We start from the raw sequence: 23,589 nt of genomic DNA, 5'->3' as shown, positions 1-23,589 counted from the left end.
AGCAGTGACCGTGAACTGTGCTCTGCCACTGTGAATCTTCCAGTATGCTGTCTCCTCCCTTGGCCTATTGGGATGCTCCAGTCAAGAATCTTTACAAAGGGGCTGGAGAGATGGCTCAGCAGTTAAGATCACTGGCTGCTCTTCCATAGGACCCGGGTTCCATTCCCAGCACCCACATGATGGTTCACACCTGTCCAGCTCCAGGGCTTCTGGCACCCTCACACAAACATACATGCAGGTAAATCACCAATGAAGATAAAATAAAAATTAAAAAAAAAATCTTTACACAGCACCATTTTGTATCTTGCTTCTATAGTAAGTCGCCTCCCTTTCTTTGCCCTTCTGGGTTCTGTTATCTGAGGCCGGGTCTTACTACATCGTCCCAGCTAGCCTTGAACTTCCTGCTCCAGACTCCCGGGTGCTGGGAGCACAGGTGTGCGCCGCCATGCTAGGTGCTCTTTGCTCTTGACGTTACTAGTGATTGAAATTTTCTTTTGCCGTCTTCTCTTACTTCCTGGTATATTTTCAATAACAGGTCCCTCTCCTAGCAGTTCCTGTATTCCAGGCATGCTATTAACTTGGTTCTTTCCCTTTGCCAGTGTTTCTTCCTTCTGTTTTACTTTTCCTCCTTGAGTGCCACCATAGCTGCATTAAGACAGTGTGTACACGCCAGGCAGTGGTGGCGCACGCCTTTAATCCCAGCACTAGGGAGGCAGAGGCAGGCGGATCTCTGTGAGTTCGAGGCCAGCCTGGTCTACAAGAGCGAGTACCAGGACAGGCTCCAAAGCTACAGAGAGACCCTGTCTCGAAGACACAAAAGCAAATCATGAGGGCAAAGGCAGTCTCTTCAACCAATGGTCCCGGGAGAACTAGAGATCTGTATGTAAAACATAAAACCGGGTCCCTATGTCGCATTTTGCACACACACAAATCAGCTCCAATGGATCAAAATCTCAATTTAAGATCTGAAATGATGAGAGGATAGGATAAGGAGAATATTTCACAAGCACGGACAAGGATATTTTGCAAAGTGCCAAGCTCTTAGGAAATAACAGCAAGGAGTGGGCGCATGGCTTTGCACGGAACCAGAAAGTTTCAACACAGCAAAAGAAGCACCCCTCGTCTGCACCCCACGTCTGACAGACAGTTAATAGCTAGGATATGCAAAATTGAAGAACAAGAAAACCACAATCCAATGGGATAGTGAATTGAACAGACAGCTCTCAAAAGATAAAATAATATATGGCCAATAAACATAGGAAGAAATGTCCCACATTACTATTAGAAAAATCAAATTAACACTACCTTGAGATTCCAACTGCCCTAGTAACAGTGGCGTCAAGAAAACAAGTTACGTCAAATGCTGGCAAGGACACATACAAAAGGGAACACTTACACTCTGTGGTGGACATATGAAATGGTGTTGACTACCATGAAAATCAGTGTAGTGGCTCCTCAAAGAAACACGACAGACCTACCGTAAGATCCAGTATACCACTCAGTATTTACCAAAGGACTCCAAATGAACATATGAAAGAGACACTTACATTTAGTGTTATAGGACTAGTCACAGTAACACAGTTATGGAAACAACCCAGAAGTCCCACAGAGAAATAGACAAAGAAGATGTGGTACACAGACACAACGGGATTTATTACAGCCATAAGAAGAATAAAATTATGTTTGCAGAAAAATGGGGCTGGACATAATCTTATTAAATTCAGCCATTGGAAGGACAAATAGCACATTTTCTCTCATTGGTGAATCCTGGAGTCTATATAACTACCCACACATACCATAAAAGCAGAGGGAATGAGAAACGTAGGAGGGCGAGCGGTTAAAAACAGGAAGAATAGTGGACTACGGAGGAGGAGGTCAAAATACATTATATATTTGTATGCACCTGTCTCCATGAAACCCAGTTATTATGTACAATAAATATCCACTAACTGAAAATCAGAAGTTGTGCATAAGAAGGTCTGGCTACAGTGCCAACAGCAGTAGAAACCTGGGTGAGGGCCAACCAGTGCTGAACAAGAGATGTCCATGTTCTAACTCCTGGAACCTACAAATATGGCCGATTTGGAAAAGGAGTCTTCCAGATATAATTCTGGGCTCTGACATCATCAGGTGTTTTCAAGCCAGTGACACCTCTTCATCTGCCCCTAACACCTTGACAGGATTGACAACATAGCTTCAGCTGGCCTCAACTCACCATCCTCCTTCTCAAAAAGTGCTGGGATTATAGGTGTGCTACCTGTGTGTGCTTGTGTGTATTGTGTGTGTGTGTGTTTGTGTGCGCACGTGCATGTAGTGTGTGTGTGTTTTGCTAGGGACTAAACCTGGGGCAGCTGGGGGAGGGGGGCCTAAGTCCTTTTTTTGGTTTTGTTTTTTGTTTTTTGGAGGCACAGTTTCTCTGTGTAGTCCTGGCTGTCCTTTAACTCAGAGATGGGCCTGCGTCTATCTGGCGGATTAAGGGCAGGTGCCACCACTGCCCGGTAACAGCTGGCCTCCGACACTCTGAAAGAACAATGCTGTTTGGAGTGCCTCTACTTGTGGTAGTTTCGGTAGCCACATGGGTAAACAGAATCACCTCACAAAAACCTTCCCTTCAAAGAGGCCTTCCTGTCTACTCCACGTCACAAATGAGTGCCAGCTAAGGAGAGCTGAGGAGCATGTGCCTCTTCAGAGAGTAGTGGCAGCACAGGGGGTGGGACCTGAGAGGCTGGGGCAGAGGCCACTCACACAGGCAATCTTCAGAAGGTTCCAGAGCTCCTTCTGCCGCTTCTCCTGGAGCCGGACCACAGTCTTCTCATCCTCATTCATAAGGCTCACCACTTCTTCCACCTTGGGCAGCAACTCCAGTGCCTTCTGCTTACAGACCACAGTTTTACTGTGAAGAAGAAACGAGCCACACTTCCGTGAGATCTGGGCTGGCACAGCGTTGCTCCTGACTATTAGGGATCCTACCAGCAACCAGGCTGTTTCTTCACTGTGTAGGCTAATTCCACATCCTGTCCTGCAGCAAGAGAGGGAGCGCCTACCTGAGCTGTGTGTAAATCACTCGTACTTTTTTCTCGAAGCTTTGGATTGCCTGGAGTAGGAGCCGTACCATTTCCTGACTGTCACCGTCTGTCCTCTGGTCTGCAGAAGAGAGGGGCATAGTTCTTCCTCCTGGTCTCTGGGGGAGACCAGTGTCTCAAAGACAAGACATGTCCCAGGGCCACAACCACCTACCTCTGGGCTTCTCCCTTAGTCGTCTATAGAGCTCCCTTGCTTGCTCCTCTCTGGAAGAGAGAAGAGGCTAGACTCAAGGTCCACCAACGACATTTAAAGCACTGGTCTGCTAATTCTTACCAGCAGAATAGCCATTTTTTAGACAACTGGTCATATATTCTCAATGGGGAAAAAAAAAACCCTGCCAGTTTTGGTACTATTTAGAAAATCCAAATGCCCCAAACAAGAGCAAACTTAAGGATTATATTCCTTCTCTGCTTGGCTACAAGAGTGATTCAAGGTGCCATTTCTGGACCTTACTAAGAAAATACTTGTCCTCAAAACTGTAAGTACAAGGCTAGATATAAACTCCTGTCTTTTCCCTGATACAGGCAATAGTCTGAGAAGATGAGCTGACCCTGGCTCCACACACATAGCCCGAGCACTCTGGAAGCTGAAGTAGTGTCTTCCTGTGAATTTGAGGCAAGTCTTTCTTGGCTCTCTAGCAAGTACTGGGTCAGTCAATATATAATAATACCCTGTTTTGAAACAAACAACACACATATTCACACACACACACACACACACACACATGCTGAGAGAGAGAGAGAGACAGAGAGAGAGAGGGGGAAGGAGGGAGAAGATTCTTATTTGGAAACTTGAAGAGTAAAGGGCTAAAAAATAAAATACAATGGAGAACAAATAATTTGTTGTTTTTAGGTTTCTCACCCTAAGAATTCTAGTAAGAGCACCAGAGGACACTGATCGCTCAGGTGACAGAGCCCTTGACAAGCTGAACCACCTGCCTGGGCCCCTTCTGCCAGCACACAAGACTGTATGCTAGGTTCTCCAGGTAGGGTGGATCTGTGTGAACGCCTCGACCCCTCTTGGACACAATGCCAAACTTGGGGACTCAGTTCTACTTCCTGCTCTGGGAGCCACACCTAGACAAGGATGGGCTGGATGAACAGGCATGTCTGCTGCCACAGAAAGGTCTGCATGCTTGCGTGAGTGCGTGTGTGTGTGTGTGTGTGTGTGTGTGTGTGCGTGTATGCTTGTGTGAGTGCGTGTATGCATGTGTGTGTATTTCTCATAGTCTGAAAGGCTCCTTACACTCTGTGAGGTCACTTTTCCTTGCCAAGGTGATACACCAGAAGACATGCCCCACAGAAGGAACCCCCTGAGGCAATTTTCCCACATCAGAAACTCTACAGGGTGTCGGTGCATTCTGAGGTACAGTGCAGTCCTCCCTGGTGGTACTCACAGGTCGTCCAGTGTGCCCCCCTGCTTCCGACCCATGGGGCTCCTCTGTAGGTCCACGATATCAGTCTGCAGGGCCATCATCCGCTCTACCAGATGCTTCACGTCGTCCTCCTGATGGAAAAGCTGTGCTCATGCCAACTGATGTAACCAGGGCATCCTGAGACAAGAGATGTGCTGGGCCCTGCTAACTCACAGGAGACTTTCCACTGACTGGCTAGAAGGAATATGGGCTCATGAGGAAGACGGTTTGAACCTGGATATTCCTAGTGTGAGACCCTCGGCAGTCACTTAACCGTAAGCCACAGTTTCCTTCCATAAAACAAACCTCTTTGCTCAGGCAGAAATCCTTAATAAAAAAAAAAAAAAAAATCCTCTAGCAGGGCTTAACTACAGGCTTAAAAACAGGAGTAAGCACAGTATCTGGAGGAATAGATGCCCAGTACGTATCACTTCATCTTTCCCTACACAAAAGCAAGTGCTCGGGCTGAGTATCAAATTGGTGAGGATAGGACACACACTTTTAATGTTTTTTTTTGGAAGATTTATTTCTGCGTACGTGCATGCTGGAATGCATTGCCACAGTGCCTATGTGTGTGGAGGTTGGAGGACACTTTCAGGAGTGGGTTCTCTCATTCTGTTGTCCATGTTGGTTCTGATTGTGTATTCCAGGCTATCACTTGTCCCGTGCACTTCCAGACAGTTCTCTGTCTCTGCTTCTCAGTTTGCTAGAGGAGCACAGAGATTACAGATGTGTGCTATTACCAGCTTTTAAAAAAGTGTGTTCTGGACATCACACTCGAGTCGGTAGGCTTACTGCAGCAAGCATCTCTACCCTCTGAGCCATTCTGGGGGCCTCATGCCCATGTACCTTTAAGTATACATTAACCTGTTAGGTCTCACTCAAAAAGTCATCCACAAAGTGGCACAGGCGAAGTCCCCTACCCAGCACACAGGGCGTGAAGATAGGAAAAGCTCTGGCAGACAGGGCCTTGGATCTGTGCACAATGCACCAAGCTACACTTCCTTCTCTGATCTTACGAAGAGGGGTTTCCAGTGGCATCTAAAGTATACTGTGCTGAGCTTTTCTGTTTAAACCCTTCTTACTTACAGATTCATGTTTCAGTGAATTCATGCGGAAACCTCTGTGAAGAACTGATCTCCCCACTGATGCTCCATTTAATATCAGGCAGCTTTAGTTTTCCCAAGGGAATCTGATAGTTTGCTTTTTTTCCTAAATGTGGACAAACTCTGCCCATCTCTCAAGCCTGGTATCTCAGGGCTCCCCGCAGCTACCACTTCTGTTCCCTTCCAGCAAGTCTGGTTAAGGTCAAAGGATGTGGTGTGGAAACCTTCAATTTTGACAAAGCATCTCAAACCAGTATTGGACGAGAAAGTGGAAAATGGCAGAACAAAGCTTCAGACACCACAGTACAGAACCCTAGCTAGGGTGGGTCTCCTACCCGCCCGCACAGCTCCACAGCCTGCTCCATCTCCTTCCAGGCCAGCAGCAGCTTCTCTGATGCTAGGAAAAATAGAGGAAAAACAAAAACACCATAAAACTGAAAACAGAAGTTAAAAACTGAATTATAAAGGTCAGAGAAATGCCAGGAAGAAAGGAGGAGAAGGGGGAAGAGAAGGGGGACGTGTTTCCAGCTCACTGCAGAGCACACTCACTGATCCCGAACTCAGTCTGCTCTCGGTACTTCTCCAGGTCAATCTGGATGCTGGACCTGAAGAACTCCAGCTTGGCCTTGAGCTGCTGTGCCATAGAGGCCATGGCGTTCTTCATCTTGGAAAGGCAGCTGTTGTTCCGAAGCAGATTCATCCTGCGGGGGTGGTAAGAGGCAGAACCAGAACCTTGGGACACACTTGGCAGCTGGGAACACTTCCTATATAGTAAAAAAACCCTCTGCCAAGAGAGGCTTGGCCGTAATCACTCACAGTCACTGAATCAGCCTCTTAGAATCATAAGGACAACTTCCTAGCCCGCACCAACACATAAAGGTCTTTGCCAAAGATGGAATTGGCTGAGGTGCTACACACAGCCCAATATACTCATCCTAATCAGAGAATCTATCAGCAAGTCCCCGCACACCAGCCAGGGCAGTGTCCCTCACCCAGGGCTCACTAAGCTTCTCCAAGCTCCAGATTGCACACGGATGAGCTGCCCAGGCCTAAGTTCTGCACGTCTGCCCCATTTACCAACCCCTGACCTTAGGAAGTCCAAGGGCCTCCCTCCAGTCAGCCCACTCAACCACTCCCTTTCATCCAAACCAGAGTCTCCTCTTGTCCCGCCTAAGAGTTGCTTCTGGATCCCTGCCTCAGCCACCTCTCTAGAGCCAAAGCCAACAAGCAATTTAAAATACATTCAGTAAACCAGCACCGTACATGGCAGCTCGCTGTCCCTGCTGTAGCCGGTTGCAGTCTTCCTTCAGCGTCTGGATGCTGTGCCAGACTTGACCCCACACTTTCCTCAGCTGGAAGAAAGAGAGGTTCCGCTTGGGCTCCTGAACTGGAAACAAATAGCTGTCAGAGAGGGCATCAGCTCCAGGGAACCACATCCTGCCCCCATGGCATCGCTGGTGTTTTTAAAGTTATATAATCTCTATACCGTTACATAATTCTGCAGGCATTATGGTTCATTATTAGTTTAAACATTTCGGTGTTCCATTAATCGTATAGAGGGCCAACTAAAAGCTACTACCAATTCGATTTGAAGAACTCCAATGAGTCAAGCATGGGGACACACACCTGCAATCCCAGCACCTGCATGGCTGAGCAGGACGTTTGCTGGGAGGTTGAGGCTAGCCTGGGTTATTTTCAGTAGATGCTCTTATCGGCACCACACTTAAGGATGTATGAAATTTTCATGAAAACACACCATCAGGTGAGATGGCTCAAGTGGGTAACGGCTCTTGCCACACAAGCCTGGTGACCTGAGTTCAGTCTTGGGACCCACATAAAGGTAGGAGAGATCTGATCCCACAAAGTTTTCTTCTAATCTCTACAGGTGTGCTGTGGCACAGATGCCCCACCGCCAATAATAAAGAAATAGATGCAGCATTAGCCAGATGTTCTACAAATGTTTAGTCAAGAAGTCAGAGAGCTCTCTGAGAGAGTCGATCTTTGATCCGTGTATTCTAAGTATGTATCTGTGAGACAGGGGCCCCAAATTGGGAGTAGCTGCATCCTTAAAATGTCCACCAAACAGTCGTGCAATAGAATACTATACAGTCATTCAGAAAAAAGCAGTTCTGTGTTCCCAATAGGAGGAAGATAAAGAGAACACATGAGTAAAAAGGGAGGTACAGAACACGGCATTTTTTTGAGGGAGATGCCCAAGTATTTGATAACAGCAGTTTTGCTGGAAGGTGAGCTTACTGGCTGGAGACCAGAGCCAAAGTGCTTTTCTTTTATTGTATATCCTTTGGGGGTATCTTTTGTGGTTTTGTGTTCTGTTTTTGTATCAGGTACCTTCATTAATTTTTTTTTTTAAAACAGAGTCTCATGTAGCCCAGGCTAGTCTTCAACTTGCTATAAAGTTAAACTCCCGATCCTCTTGCCTTTCACCTCCAACACACAGAGTGCCTGGACTATTCTCTGCATATCTCAAATACAGAAGGCTTCCGAACCCCAGAACCAGCAGAACACATTTCCTTCCCGTCTCCCACTCCAGCATCACCCTAAATATCACAGCTGGTCGATTTTAATAAACGATGCACTTACGGATACAGCTGACGCTCTCAGGTTGGGGTCTGGGGGTGATCTGAGTCTCATAGGTGACTTTACTGTTGTCAAAGAGAAAAACAAGGTCCATGTCCGACGTGAGGCCCTCATTTGGCTGCAAAGAGACGAGAACAGAATGAGACCTGGAGGTTCCACCCTTCCTTCCCAGCTACACAGGAAGTCAGAGTACTGCCAACTGCTCACCGAGTATGCCACCGGGGCCTGAGAAGCCACATAACTCAGCCTGCTTTCCTCCCCACTCTCTTTATCTGAACCTGCCCCTCACATCAGGTTCTATTTATGCTGTGCAGGAGTTCCCTGTACACGCCACACTTCCCTGTGCAAAGCCTGGTTCTCATATGCTAACGTGAGCTCCGTCCTCTACGCCATTAGCACATCAGGGCAAGCGCCGCATCACACACTGATGGACAGGGTGAGCACAGATGCCCAGCACAGCTGTGTGGTCCAGAAGGACAGAACATGACTGTGGCAACAGAGGCACAAGAAAGCATTAGAGGTCTGACCCATCAAGCAAGTTGTACACGGTGCGATTAACTGCTTGTCATGCTGATGGTCTCCTCGGAGACCAAGTCAGAGGGAAACAGGGTAAGGTACAGGAAATCAGGAACTCACCTTGCTGTCTGAGATGCACTGGGTAGCAGGCATGTCTGGGAGCAGCACCAGCCCTGCCTCTTGCAGCAGCTCCTGGTCTTTCTCCAGGATTCCCGTGTCTTCCCGGATTCTGGTTTTCAGGCTCTGCAGACTCTCATCCTCTGTCACAGGGTATGTGTGAACGGTGCCTGTGACCATGTTCAAGATATGAACCAGCTGCAACACAACCCAGACAGTATTGGAAAACAATTCTCTTAACACGTATGTGCCTTCTATGTTTGTCTGTGTCCTGGGGGAGGGGGCACGTGTGCATGTCACAGTGGATGCATGGAGACTGGAAGATGGTTTGAGGAGCTGGTTCTCTCTTTTCACTATGCAGGTTGCAGGGGTTGAACTCGGGTTGTCAGGCTAGGCTGCAAGCATCTTTACCTGATGAGCCATCTCACTAACCCAGAAAGCAAATTTCTTTACAAACAAACCCATGTATTTGCCAAGATCCCCTGCTGTCCGCAGTGCTTGCCAGTGAAGCGCTAGTCTAAGTCCCATTTCCCTCAACAGCAGGCTGGTGGCAGTGTTAGCCAGCTCCGCTTTCCTGTCCTCTTATTTTAGCCCAAAGACTCGGAGCCTGGATTTCCTCCCAAAGCCAAGTGTTCCTACTATGTCCCACTGGGGACCACAGAGGCCTTGACTCTACTCTCACCTTCAAGTTCAGGATGTCGTCCAAGGCTCTGAAGCAACCATTGGGACCATACTGGGGGTCCGTGCCCCTTTGTCGAGGGTGCCACATGAGCATGAGCTGCAGCCACTTCTCCAGACGTTCCGCCAGGACACTGCAGGCAGCAATGGTAAGAGAGGCCTGAGTCAGGTGCCTTCATGTGCAGATTCCAAAGCAGTCTCTGGCTGACAGCTCAGGCTGAGTGAGGGGTTTGCTTTGCAAACACAAGGACCTAAGTTTGATCTCAGGTCCCATATAAAAAAAAAAGCTTATATCAGACAAGTGAATCTTTAGAGAATCAGCCAGCTTAGCCTGTTTGTTGAATTCCAGAACAATGAGAGACTCTGTCTCAAAAAAAAAAAAAAAAAAAAAGAGAGAGAGGTGTACAGGCTCTGAGGTTGTCTTCTGGCTTTCAGAGAACACACACCTGTACACACATACATAAACATGTTATGGAATATTAGTTGAAGATGTGTTACATTTGTTTATGCTGTGGAATATTTGTTTAATGTTGCAAAGATGTGTTGCATTTGTTTAACTCTGTGAAGCTGTGCTACTTTGCCTGTCTAAAACACTTGATTGGTCTAGTAAAGAGCTGAATGGCCAATAGCAAGGCAGGAGAAAGGATAGGCAGGGCTGGCAGGCAAAGAGAACAAACAGGAGGAGAAATATAGGAAGAGAATAGAAGAGCAAGAGAAGAAGGAGAGGAGGATACTGGGGGCCAGGCACCCAGCCATACAGCCAGATACAGAATAAGAAGGAAAGAAAAGATATACAGAAATACAGAAAGGTAAAAGTCCAGAGGCAAAAGATAGATGAGATTTTAAGTTAATAAAAGCTGGCTAGAAAAAAGCTAAGCTAAGGCTGAACATTCATAAGTAAGACTAAGACTCCATGTGATTATCTGGGAGCTGGTGGTGGGCACCCCAAAGAGCCAATGAGTAAAAAAAATATAAACACATATAAACACACATTTAAAAAAAAGCATGAGACGGGGTAGTATTCAGTCATGGATGCTGGCTGTCCTAAAACTCACTCTGTAGACCAGGCTGGCCTTGAACTCACAGAGATCCACCTGCCTCTGTCTCCCCAGTGCTGGGATTAAAGGTGTGTGCCACCATGCTGGGCTCTGAGTGGAAGTTTTAAGCAGCCCTGGTCTGGAACATGAGCTGCTGATTTGAGAGCACCTAATGGATGTACATACAATGTTCAAAGTCCTCCTGCTGCCCACACTGCCCCCTAGGCTCCTGCTGCCCACACTGCCCCCTAGGCTCCCTCAGGGCCAACCCCACGTGTCTCTAATCTTTCCAGTCAAACTTCTCTATCTTCTTCATCTGTCCATGTCTTCTCTAACTCTCCCCCCCCCCACCGACCCCAACTATAGAACACCCGGTGTCACTCCACATTGCTTTAATCCATATGGCTCCTTCCCCATCCCCGAATATGTGAGCAGCCATCCACCTGGAGCTTTCTTCTGTGTTATGACCCAATTCTGATGCACTAATTAACCACTTATATTCTAGCTCTAAGACTAGAGCACAGTGCCATTCAAACCTCAAAGCTTTGTTTGTTTGGGCCTGACGAGGAACACAAAGAGGAATAAAGTATAACCCCTGCCCTTAAATGACTTCCCGTGGAGTAACAAAGTCCGGGCTGAATGAATCTACTTCAGAGTGGAGACATGTCATAGTCAGACCCAGAGTCGGCTGGGAAAGGGACTCAAATGAATTGGCAGGGTTTTGCTCCAATTTCTACTCTGGGTTCCTGCTTTGAGTCCTTGTCTTGGCTTCCCTCAAAAACGATAAGATATACAAATAAATTGTTATGTGAATCGAGCAAAGAGATGGTTTGGAAGCTGGTAGAACATTTGCTTTGCATGAACAAAGACAGGGATTTTTACCTCCACCATAGCAAAAACCAGCCAACCAATTAATAACAACAAAGAAGATTTTGGGGGAGAGGAGACAGGAGCGAGAATGCATCCTTTGTCTAAAGCTGAGATGGACTGTCAAGTTCTCAGTGACAGGACAGTATTTCGTTATCCATTCAAAAGCCCAGAGGGTCCGGAGATGGCTCATGGGTAAGAGCACTGGCTGCTCTTGCACAGAACCCAGGTTTGGTTCCCAGGATCCACATGGCAGCACACAACCATCTGCAACTCCAGTTCCAGGGGACCTGACCCCTCTTCTGGCTTCCACAGGTACCAGTCACTCACACATATATAATGAAAATAAACAGACAAATGTACCAGATGCCACCTCAGACCTGTATTTCTAAAGAGAAGAAGAATACATGTGATAAACGCCCATGGCCTTACCTGTTCAGATTATTGGGGAAGGGCAAAGAGCTGGAAAACTTCACCGCTCCATTCAAGTCTTCACTGACAACAATGTCCGCTTCGCTCTTCTGCCGGACTTTGGAATGCCTGCAGATGCCATTGTAAGATGTCCTTTATGTCACTCATGGCAAACACCCAGTTTACACTTGTAACCAACCTCACTACAACTGCACACCTTCTGAAATAATGCTCGGTATGCTGACAGGTTTATGGGTTTAGCTCAGGGGCAATGAGTCCTTAGCATGGGGAGACTCTGGTTCAGCATTAAACAAAACACAGCAAACAAGCAAGTTGTGGCCAGCGCTGCCCAAATTGAGGCTGAAGGACAACGTCCAGCAAGGTGGCTCATGACCTCACGTCCTGAGCTCTACAGGAAGCACTGCTGACCTCTGTCTCATCCTTGATTATTTTAGTTTTTCTACCCTTCATTTATCAAATATAAGCTCTCATTTTTAAAAAAGATTTTATTTTCAATTATACATATGTGTGTGTGGACAAGTGACCGCTGTGAGCTGCCTGATGTGGGTGCTGGGGATCAAACCCAGGTCCTCTGGACGAGCAGCCAGCGCTCTTAACCGCTGAGCCATTTCTCCAGCCCAGCTCTCAGGTTTCGGTAGAGGATAAAATCAGGGTTCTGAGCCACAGTCATTGCGTACACATCACATTAATTTGAGATGTACATGGCTACATTTTTAATTACACTTATTTGTTCGTGTGAGAGCTCGAGTGTGCGCGTGTATGCTCATGTACACGAATGCACACACTCGCCATGGCATGCATGGGGCATCAGAGGATAACTTAAGGGAAATGGTTCTCTCCTTCCACCACTGGGGCTCCAGAGACGGAATTCAGGTTGTTGGGCTTGGTGACGTGTGCCTTTACCACTTAGCTACCGAGTAAGGGAAGGGAAGCCCATATTTCCCTTTTCAAGTATGTGGCTAAGCATATTCCAGAAGAAATGAACTTTCATATTTCCCAGAGTGGGGAGCTTCCAAAGGTATTTGAGGTGGTGCAGGAGAGGGAAAAATTAAACCCAAGTGGCTTCCAGTCCTCTTGGTAACGAGGACAGCTTAAGTTGGAACGCCGTTTTATAAACAACTAAGTACTCTGCCAGAGCTCCTCGGTTTCGGTGGCCATCCTGTGTGGTGACATTATTTTTAGTCTGCCACTTAGTGGTGAGGAAATGAGTAGGTGTTGTTCAATATTAGACAGAACAAAGGACTCAAATTCTGGTATAATTTCTAGTGCATAAAAGTCCAGATGCGTCTTTCTCCTAAATAGGATGATCCAAATGAAAAAGAAAACGTTTCAGCCTTTCGCAGTTACCATTGGCAAACAGCGAGCTGGCCTCTCCAGGGCGGAGGGAAGCAGGAGAAGGTGGGACATGCACGGCAGAGGCTGGCATGCGGTCTAGTAAAGCTGGGAAGTGGTAGTCACGGTCCCTGGGGCTTCAAACTAAAACGGGGTGCTCTCCTCCAGAAAACAGAGTCTTTCAATAGGAAACTAGAAACAGACGCCCTAGGCAGAGCACGGACTGCCTGGGCTGTGTGTCTTGTCACTTGAGGGCAGATGACTCTAGAGGCGTGGGTGATAAGGTCTTCTCATAAACTGGTCCACAGAAATTGGGTTTCAGTGAAACTGACTTCTGAGGAGATGACAGTGCAGCTGGTTCCAGGGAAGAGATTTTGCGGACAGCAGACATGCTGTGAAGACACCGAGCCATCAAGGGCGTTTTCAAACAGTATTTTTTTCAGCTCTGTAGGATCTAACTTATCTTGTTAAATGCAAAGGAAGTTCAACCTTTGTGATGTCTTCCTCCGCTCAACTTTGAAAAAGTGAACATTTGAAATGAAAACAAAACAACCAATCACTTGGTTAACTAAAACCAACGTAGTACAAATAATTTAAAGCTACTTTACTTTATGGTTAAATTATAATGTGCAACTATAGGCTAAGATGCTAATTCTGTATATCCCAGAACCCATGGGCTGAGAGACCAAAGCCTGGTTTGTAAGTAGTTATAGGACAGTGGGCTTTCTTGGCATGTTTTCTGCCTCTGCACCCCCACCATGTAGCTCTAAATGTGGAACTGATCTCTGTTGCCACCACCCAAACCTTTCTTCTAGAACCGCCTTCACAGGTCATGGTTCGTTTTTTTTTTTAATATTTATTTATTTATTATGTATACAATATTCTGTCTGTGTGTATGTCTGCAGGTCAGAAGAGGACACCAGACCTCATTACAGATGGTTGTGAGCCACCATGTCGTTGCTGGGAATTGAACTCAGGACCTTTGGAAGAGCAGGCAATGCTCTTAACCACTGAGCCATCTCTCCAGCCCTCATGGTTCGTTTTGTATCAGAAGATGTTTTTAAGGAGTTGTGGCTCGGCTGGTCAAGTGAGGAAGTCTTGGGTTCCATCCCCAGCACTGAGTCAAACTGTGTGGTAGCACAGGCCTGTGATTCCAGCTTTTGGGAGCTGGAGGCAGGAGGACCAGAAGTGAAGGCTATTTTCTGCTAGAGAGCTTTTCTTGGTGTAAGCACTTGTCCTTTGAAAAGTTACTGGTTTTTTTTTTTTTTTTTTTTTTTTACTAATCTTACAAGGTACTTAGGAAAATGAAGACCTTGGTGTTAAGAACGGCACAGGGAAAAGGCGAGATTGGTGTACCCCTGCAGAAGTGTGGTTTTGTACAGCCTTTTCTGGCAGCTGGCATCAGGCACCTCAAAGCCTTTAAAATGTGTGTACTCTGTAAATCTGATGATTCTATTCATAGGAATGTATAAATAACCAGATAAATAGCTGTGTATGAGCGACGGCTTACCTACAAGGATGTTATTTGTGGTATTATTTTAAGAAGCACCAATTATGAACCACTCAGTCTTCCAACAGCCAACTGCACCACAGTGACTGAGTAGAACACCAAACAGCACTTTTAGGCACTAGACAGGATTCTCTCTCTCTCTCTCTCTCTCTCTCTCTCTCTCTCTCTCTCTGTGTGTGTGTGTGTGTGTATGTGTGTGTGTGTGTGTATGTATGTGTATGTGTGTGTGTAATACATTGCTCTGAAGGGAATTCTGGTGGAAAAGGCTTTCAGAGCACACACAGAGGAATGCTCAGTTATGGTTCCACTCAAGTGCAATGAGGATAGCATAAGAAAAAAAAAAACAAATGCACGACCTGGCGGGAAGGGCACCGGCATTCATAAAGGACACTAAATTGTGGCTATCACATCTCCAGGAGGGAGACCAAGAGGTATGGAGACTTTCATGAGACAATCTTTTAATATATATATATATATATATATATATATATATATATAATACTTTTGAAGTTTCAAGCATTTATTACTACTACAGAAACTAAGGAAAACCTTTCTGTATGAAGACTGACACTGATGGACTTTACTGCACATGTAAACAGCCCTTCGCTACCGGTCTTGTGAGAACCTCTGTTCTCTTCACTAATGACCTGCTAACACGTCACTGTCAATGCGCAGTGATGCAGCGGTCTAGGGTGGCCCACCTTGTCAAGGCCGACCACGTTAGGACCGATGCTCTATGTACAGGTGCTGCCAGCAACCATTCTTTTGTTCAAGGCTGAGAAGCTTGACCTGCCACTCCTAGGGAGAACAGACCACAGACCATTCGGGCCTAACCTGGGGACCAGAAAAGGACTGGGCGAAGAAATGGAGCCAGGACAAGACATCTCCCCTCAGGCTAACTCTCCCACCAGGACCAGGTCCACTCACCACTGCACGGGCTGCCAGTTGGGAAGGAAGGGCCGGAAGCCGGTGATGCACTCGAAGGCCAGGGTGCCGAAGCTCCAGTAGTCGACCGTCACGGTGTACTTCTGCTGCTCTAGCAGCTCTGGGGCCTGAAACACAGTGGCCATGTCTACCCTCTTCCTGCTTGGAAGAGCTCCAGCTCACAGAGCCAGCCCCCGCCTGCAGCACCAGGCCAGAGTCTGTCCACTCAGAAGAGAAAAGGAGCACTCGAACAGGTTCAGCTGTGGGTACGTAAGATTTTCTTGTACTTCATATATTTTGTTTGTTTGCTTTCTGTTTTTCAAGACAGGGTTTCCCTGGGTAGCCCTGGCTGTCCTGGAACTCACTCTGTAGACCAGGCTGGTCTCATACTCAAAGATCTGCCTGCCTCTGCCTCCCAAGTGCTGGAATTAATGGCATGCGCCACCACAGCCTGGCTCTGTACTTCAAATTCTTAATGAGACTGTGTTCAGAAGTATTGGCAGGAGAGCTGAGGAGTCAGGATCCTGAGGAATCACTTCAAGGCAGACCAGGGTAAATCTATTTTGCATTACACAGTTATTTAATTTTTCCCTATTTAAAAATGAGGGTGGTAAGGGCTGGAGAGATGGCTCAGTGGTTAAGAGCACTGGTTGCTCTTCCAGAGGACTGGGGTTCAATTCCCAGCACCTACAGAACAGCTCACAACTGTCTGTAACTCAAGTTCCAGTGGATCTGACTCCTGCAACCACCAATGCATATTTAAAAAAAAATGAGGGTTATAGTACACCAAGGACTTGATGAAGATCACATGCGGGCCCCAGTCCACAGCAGACAGAGAGATAGCTATGCCCAACAGACAAACGGCATCAACTAGTACACGCCAAGTAACCCCATACAGAGAGGTGGGATATTTATAATCAAGCAGGAAAAAGCCAAGCTGCACGATTGCTGCCCGAGTTAAGAGCATGGCCCAAGATTGTGATGAAGCCCAGACAGGCCATGCACCGGGCTCAGAAGGCTTAAAGGAAACACACTGAGGAAACATCCAGGAAGGACTACCACCAGCAGAGGCTCAATGACAGGGCCATGATCTACATGGACATGGGAGACTTACAGAAGGGCCAGGGAGTCAACACCAGGAGGAATTTGGGTTAAAATATAATTAGTTCAATCTTCAGGCGTGGCTATGGATGGACACTTTAATTCATGTAAGTAAACAGCTTTGTTAGCACCTCGTGTGGGAAGCAGAGGGGGCCTTGGGTGAATGACGACCCCAGTGAATGTGTGCTGGTAACATGGACACCGCCATGGCAAAGGCTACAGTCTCAGACCCATGGGAAAACGGCGAAGCCTTCCCCACAGGGATGAGGGTCAGAGAGAAGGCCAAGATTTCTTAGGGGGTCCGGGTATGAATGTTGACGGTGTGTGCGGAAACTGTCCACCATAGCTCTTCCCCTCTCCCATCATCTTTGGCTTGAAGATTGCTCCTAACTAAACCCACCACCTCACCCCACCTCCGTGGTCAGCTATAACCTTGCCTCTCTGTTATAACACAATGAGTTTCCAAGGTGCTGTCGTTTCTCCACCAGAGAGCTCAGTCCACTCAATCCTGGCATTCCTGCCAGTCACTGCTTCATTCCCTTGCTACCTCTAGTCAGGTTAAGTTCCTGGAGCCATACAAGGAGTCACCAATCATGGCCAGAGCATGGGCTCACCTCAGTCAGTTGCTGCTGAGCTACTGAGGGCTTGAGAGGGTACTTAGCGGAATGTGTATAATAATACCACATGGACGCACTGTCTGAATTACATCCCACAGTCCCGGGAAAGCTGTGTTCCATACAACAGAGGAGAAACAGTGTTCCCGGACTCCAACTGGTGGGCTAGATAGGAACATTAACAAATTCAGGAAAACAAGACACAATTTCTTTCTTAAGAGATAGAATGCTTATGATCTTTTAGCCCTGAGACCTTCAACCTTTTTTGTTTATTGAACTCAGATTCCATTATTCAACCACAATCTGATAACTGCTATCACCAGTAATGAATCTATCACTAAGTCTTCCTTAGTGTCTGTTATCTACCCCACCCCTGCTCTATTTAAGATAGATGCTTGCCGTGTAGTCCAGACTGGCCCCAAACTCACGCTTGTCTTGTCTCCACCAGCCCAGTGCTTAGATTCTAGGCAAGAGCTGATTACAGCTATGCCAAACAGTGTCCCAGCCCAGTTCTTGCATTTAAACATTTGGTGCCTCCCTACTCTACTTGCACAGTTGGGGATGTGTCTAGTCCAGCAGCCGCTTTAGTCATTCTTCAGGGCTGTTCCAGAGGTTTTATGATATGGTTAAAAACCCTTAAAGTCAGTAAAGGATAACAGTTTGTCCCTTCCTTCTTCCTCCCCAGCGCCTGGGCCACACTATTGTGTCTTCCAATGTGCCATGCTTTCGCCAGTTTCTCCTCTCCCCGTCCTTGCACTGCCTCCCCCGACTCTAGCCCTTCACCTTTAGGCCCAGACTTAGCTAGGCCCCCTTCACACACAACACATCCTCCAGCCTGTACTTGCATCAGAGGCGCTCACGACAACGGTGGTTTCTGAGTATCTGGATGCCATGGTGACTAACGCCTGCTTTCTTTTTGAACGGTAAGCTCTCAGTGAGCAGCCAAACACTTATATCTCTTTTCTCACTGTACTGCCAGCTCTGAGCACAAGGTCTGGCGCACAACATTCCTGAAGAATGAGTTGATCAAATATCACTCCGGTATCCAGATCACACAGCACACAGGAGAGAAGTCACGGCCCCACCTCTTCCCCACTGGTTCCCGTGACCCTCCAGGAAACTTGGCCTCTATAGATAATCAGACAGAACCCTGGCACAGGGAGGTTCCAGGATCTGGGTAAAGGCACACAGCACAGCCCTTCTCACACCAGGGCAGAGACTAAATCTTTCCAGAGGGCAAAACAACATGCACATGTGTGAACTAGGGTTTGTGCACTCACACAAAAATTCTAGATGTCCATGGAGCTAGCAAGCCTGAGATGCAGGCAGGAAGGACAGACAGACCCACAAACATGAACATCACAGGGACTGAGAAGCAAGCCCTTGGGCCCATTTCTTACCAGGTATTGCAGGGTTCCCACAAAGGAAGTGCACAGACTGCCCTGATCGAGTTCCTTGGCATATCCTAGATCAATAATTTTGTGTATTAACTGGAAGAAAAAAGGGTGGGGTGAGGAGAAGAATCTGTAGGCTGTAAGAGGACCGTCTCCTTTCACAACGCAAGTCTGTTTGCCATTAGAACAAAGATATTCCTGAACTCCCAAAGAATGGTGGTTCCTGAACATCTTAGAGCCAATATAGTCACAGGAGAAAGTCCTCGACCAGGTACCTTTTGGGTACTATAAAAATGCTGGGCAGATGTTTTTCTTGGTTTGCCACTAATCAATTAAGAGCCTACATATCAGACCCCAGGGTCACTAAGCCTGGGTTTGTAATGGAAGAGGCCAGGCCAGGCCCTGCTCAGGAAATATCCAGAATGACTGGAAGAATGAGGGTTTGGTGAGTCTGCCACAGTCATGGGCTGGGCTAGGAATTGTGAGGGAAGCCGTTTCAGGAGGGATGGGCCACCCCTGGTTGAACGGAGTTGGGAGACTACAGTACCTAAGCTCTTGAGGAGGTTACCATCGCATTCGAGTGGGGCAGCCATTGGCAGAGGCCACAAGTATAGCTTGTGTGTAACGGCAAGCTGGACCATGCCCACGATGGGCTGATGCCACCTTTGCCTGTCTCTTCTCAACCACACCCACAACCAACTTCAGCTCATTTTAACACCGAAAGGTGAGGCTTCCAAAACAAGTGAAACAGAGAAAGTCTGTCTCAAAGAGGTGTTTGGTTGAGGGCGGAGGTGGAATAATAAACATTTTCCTTATCAGATTCCTGCAACGTGGGCAATTAACAATGTAATACATTCAGTACTGGAGAAAAAAATAATAAAAAAATAAAATGCCAATGTGATACAGCCAAGCTTGCCTCAGTCTGCCAGCAAGAACAGTTTGCACTGTTGTTTCAAAAACGGAAAGAAATCCCAAAAGAAGAAATCCTTAAGAGAACCACAGGGTGACTCGAGGAAATCCAGAAACAAACAACTTAAAATGCAGAGTGCTCCCTTGCCAGAGCTGTCTCCCAGCAGCCCCAGAGACTCCCTAAAGTCCCTCCAGCAGCCCCAGAGACTCCCTAAGTCCCCCAGCAGCCCCGGAGACTCCCTAAGTCCCAGGGAGGCCACTCACCCGTTGCTCCCCTTGCTGCAGAACAATGTTTTCTGGTTTCAGATCTCGGTGGATGATTCTGTTTTCATGGAGGTATCTAAGTGCTGATGCTGAGGGGGTGTAAAGATGAACGATATTTTATTATGTCTAGAAAATGCTTTTTTCCTTCAGAATTCACAAGCCTGTCAAAGACAATATAGTGCTGCCTTGACACATTTTCTGACTTCTGTTGCATAAACTCAGTGGAAAGCGGCAGCCTGGGGCGGATACTGCTCAGGCCTGGTGAAGGGGGCCCGGCCAAAAGTGCAGAATTTTAACTGTGAGATTTTGGTTTATCTGCTGATGGTGTAGCCCAGTTACTGCAGTGTTTGCCCAGCATCCATGAGGCGCTGAAGTACTGCATAAAAAGACTAGCCACGGTGGTGTATGGGAGCAGTTGGGAGGTGGAGGCAAGATCAGCAGTCTGAGGTCAGTCAGCCTCTAGGAAGATCAAGTCCAGCACACAGGAGCCCTGATTAACAAAAGGGACATAGACAAAATACGTTTGGAAAATTCATGGTCAAAGATTTCACAAACAAAGCTCAGGAAAGGGCCTCAAACTCACGTATCTTCCTCCATCCTTTCCTAGCCTGTCCCTGCCCCCTTTATCTTTTTTCCAAATAGGGTTTCTGAACCTGGAGCTCAGCAACTCATGTGGACTGGTTTCCCAGCAGCCCCAGGGATCCTTCTACCTCTGCCCCTCTCCCCGGGATGGGATTACAGGTGCAGGCTTCACCCTTTTCACTCCGGGTGCTGTGCAGATAACTGAACTTGGGTCCTCATGATTGCACAGTGTGCTGACTGGTTTTACATCACCTTGAAACAAGCTGGCATTGTGTAAGAGGGGACTTCAACTGAGAAAACGCCTCCAGCAGACTGGCCTGTGGGCAAGCCTGTAAGATATTTTTTGATTGATGACAAGTGGGAAGAGTCCAGCTCACTGTGGATGGTGCCATCCCTGGGCTGGGGGCCCTGAGTGTTTTAAGAAAGCAGGCTGAGCAAGCCACAAGAAGCAGGCCAGTACGCAGCTCATTCTCAGCTTCAGTTCAGTTCCTGCCTCGAGGTTCCTGTCCTGACTTCCTGGATGATAGACTGTGTCGTGGAAGTGTGAGATGATGCGAACCCTTCCCTCCCCCCCATTGCTTTCGGACATGGTATTTCATTGAAGCGATAGAAACCTACCAAAGACACATGCCAGCACTTCACCAACTAAGCCATCTCTCCAGCAATAATGGGCAACTTCTTTAAAACAATTTAGGTGCACAGCTATTGACTTAAAGAATGTTGATGATGCACTGCCAAGAGGACAGTATCAGACCCCACCACTTTTTTTTAAGTAAAAGTTGGCATATGCCTATAACCTTAGCACAAAGATGATCATGAGATGAGGCAGAGGTCACCTAATCTAAATGTCGAGTTCAAGGCCACCCTGGTCTACATAGAGACCCTGTCTCAAAAGGGGTAGGAGTAAAAAAATCAATAACAACACTGATTTAATACCAAGCCCTTTCTGTGACACATCACAAATGTACAAGCATATCCACATACTAATCTATACCTATACATAAACATACAACACACAGTACCACGCCTATCAGGATGGGCTGAGTCATGTGGAATCTCCAGCAAACTGAGGAGATGGTCAGTCCGGCAGGCAGGGGAGGTGGCCATCCCTGCAGGCAGAGAGTGATGGGTACCTTGGCCTGTTGTCATATGGATTCTGCAGAGAGATCCAGGTGCAGTACCCGAAGCAGGCAAAGAGCATCACTATGACTCTTGTCAGGGTGATGCCCACATCTACACCCAGGATTTCCCCGGGATTACAGTAAGAATATGACGTCAATTCTAAGTCATATTCGTCATATAATAAACTACAACTTAGAAAACAGACTAAATCAACCAGGCTTCCAGGTAGGAAAGAGGTTTGGAAGGGGCGTGCCCATGAAATCCCGATATTCATACAAGTCTTAAGAGTCTGGTAAGCTCTTTTCAGGACACTTGTTTGAGGTATGTTCCACTGGGTACAGATCAGAAGAAAACGAGACAGCGAAAAGCAACAGGTAGGGGGCAGGTATATCTTAGTGGTAGACTGTTTGGGGGTGAGGCAGAAGGAAGAAGAAGAAAAGAGAGGGAGGGATGGAGAGAGGCCAACCAATGGGTGGTCCAAGTTGCCACTGAGTAATAAAGTAAGAGATGTCTGTGCTCTTAATTAAAGTGCCGAGCCTACCATGAGCTGCCCAGTTTGCTGTCGGACTTCCCAGGCAAAACAGACTTAGCCTGGCTCAAGGTCTCTGGGCTAAAATGGGTTCTGTGACTAACAAACAGGGCGGAAAGCAGCAAGACCAGATGTTAGGACGAAAGTGCAGAACCACTCTCTCACTTGCTCAGCGACCATGAAGAGCAGGGTGCTGTGAGGGAAATCAAGAGTGACGGGCAAAGTCTGAGGCTAACAGACAGGAAGGCTGAGGGTCCCGGATGAGGTACAGGGGAAGGAAGGACACAGCGAGTGGGGGAATGGAGGAACAGGCTATAGGAATCCGTGTGCAGTAGGCTAGCGACCTCAGTTGGAAACAAAGGCGGCTGGCATTAAATTTACTATGCAGTTAAAGATAATTTTAAATTCCAGATCCTGCTGCTCTTACTCCCCAGCCTCACCCCCAGACTGGGACACATGCCACCATGTCGTCCAGTTTATGAGTCACTGGGCATAACGCACGCAAGGCAAGCATTCTACCAGCTGAGCCACATGCCCAGATCAACCTGGAGAGTGTTTTTTTGTCCTTTAGTCCTTCCAGCCAGGCAGAGTAAGAAACACATGAAGGAAAGATTTTCAAGGGTGAGATTTAAAGGTTTATTTCTTTTTATTTCATGTGTGTGAATGCTGTGTCTGCGTGCATGTGCACTATGTAGATGTCTGGTGCCCCGGGAGGCCAGAAGAGGTTCTTAGATCCCTTGGGTTGAGAGCCACCATATGGGGACTAGGAACCAATCTGGATCCCTCGTAAGGGTAGCAAATACTCTTAACCACTGACCCAAAAGATGAGATTTAAACTTGGCACGCATGTCTGGGTGTGCAGAAAGACAGGTCCAGTGAAAAAGAAGGTATCACAAAGGGATCAAGTCAAAAGAAGTTTAGAGTTCAATTTGGGAGTGACTTTGGGAGAAATATTCTGCAGACATGGATCCAGAGCTCAGGTTAGAGCACAGCCTCGGGGAAGATACAGTTGGTAGAGGTGCCACAAGACACCAGACAGACAACCAGCAATACGGTAAAGCACAGAGCGGCTGGTCGAGGAGAGGAAGGTGAAGGGGAGGGGGCAAGAATGAAGAGAAGACAACATGGAAGATGAGGTGTGGTCTGGGCATGTGCAGTTCTAAGGTTCAGGAAGCCACTGACAGCCTGGGCCACTGACCCCCTCTCACCTGACTGTTTGGGACTTCGCTGCTTCGCTGGCAGGAAGCAACACTCTTATGTTTTCTAAAAGAGTACTTAGTGTAACTGTGATTCCCGTGGGCTATTCTGGGGTCCTGTTATGGGGAGGTTCATACTGTTATCACTGCCTCTGTCTATCCCAGGATGGTTTGCCAGGATAAGGCAATGGTGGGTCAGGCTAGCTCTAGGAGGCTGCCAGGCATCTACCTGTTTTCTCATGTGTACTCTCCTTAGAGCTGCT

The 23,589-nt window shown here is 47.3% G+C and overlaps 1 protein-coding gene across 1 annotated transcript in view; it reads right to left on the bottom strand.

Annotated features, from left to right (window-relative positions):
* Positions 1-23,589, bottom strand: part of Ikbkb (inhibitor of nuclear factor kappa B kinase subunit beta) — a 47,407-nt gene that overhangs the window by 6,417 nt on the left and 17,401 nt on the right. Inside the window, exons 6-19 of the mRNA XM_041673854.1 lie at positions 19,898-19,986; positions 18,731-18,820; positions 15,619-15,743; positions 11,850-11,957; positions 9,518-9,647; positions 8,839-9,033; positions 8,206-8,320; positions 6,868-6,991; positions 6,154-6,305; positions 5,940-6,001; positions 4,481-4,590; positions 3,238-3,287; positions 3,045-3,144; positions 2,746-2,893 (exon numbers count right to left, since the gene is read on the bottom strand). Of these exons, the coding sequence (XP_041529788.1) occupies positions 2,746-2,893; positions 3,045-3,144; positions 3,238-3,287; positions 4,481-4,590; positions 5,940-6,001; positions 6,154-6,305; positions 6,868-6,991; positions 8,206-8,320; positions 8,839-9,033; positions 9,518-9,647; positions 11,850-11,957; positions 15,619-15,743; positions 18,731-18,820; positions 19,898-19,986 (1,598 nt within the window). The remainder of the gene's footprint in view (positions 1-2,745; positions 2,894-3,044; positions 3,145-3,237; positions 3,288-4,480; positions 4,591-5,939; positions 6,002-6,153; positions 6,306-6,867; positions 6,992-8,205; positions 8,321-8,838; positions 9,034-9,517; positions 9,648-11,849; positions 11,958-15,618; positions 15,744-18,730; positions 18,821-19,897; positions 19,987-23,589) is intronic.

Source organism: Microtus oregoni, unplaced genomic scaffold, assembly GCF_018167655.1.
Source record: "Microtus oregoni isolate MIOR12 unplaced genomic scaffold, Mior012 000024F_ref0000369, whole genome shotgun sequence".
Lineage (NCBI taxonomy): Eukaryota > Metazoa > Chordata > Mammalia > Rodentia > Cricetidae > Microtus > Microtus oregoni.
This window is presented reverse-complemented; position numbering and strand designations above follow the sequence as displayed.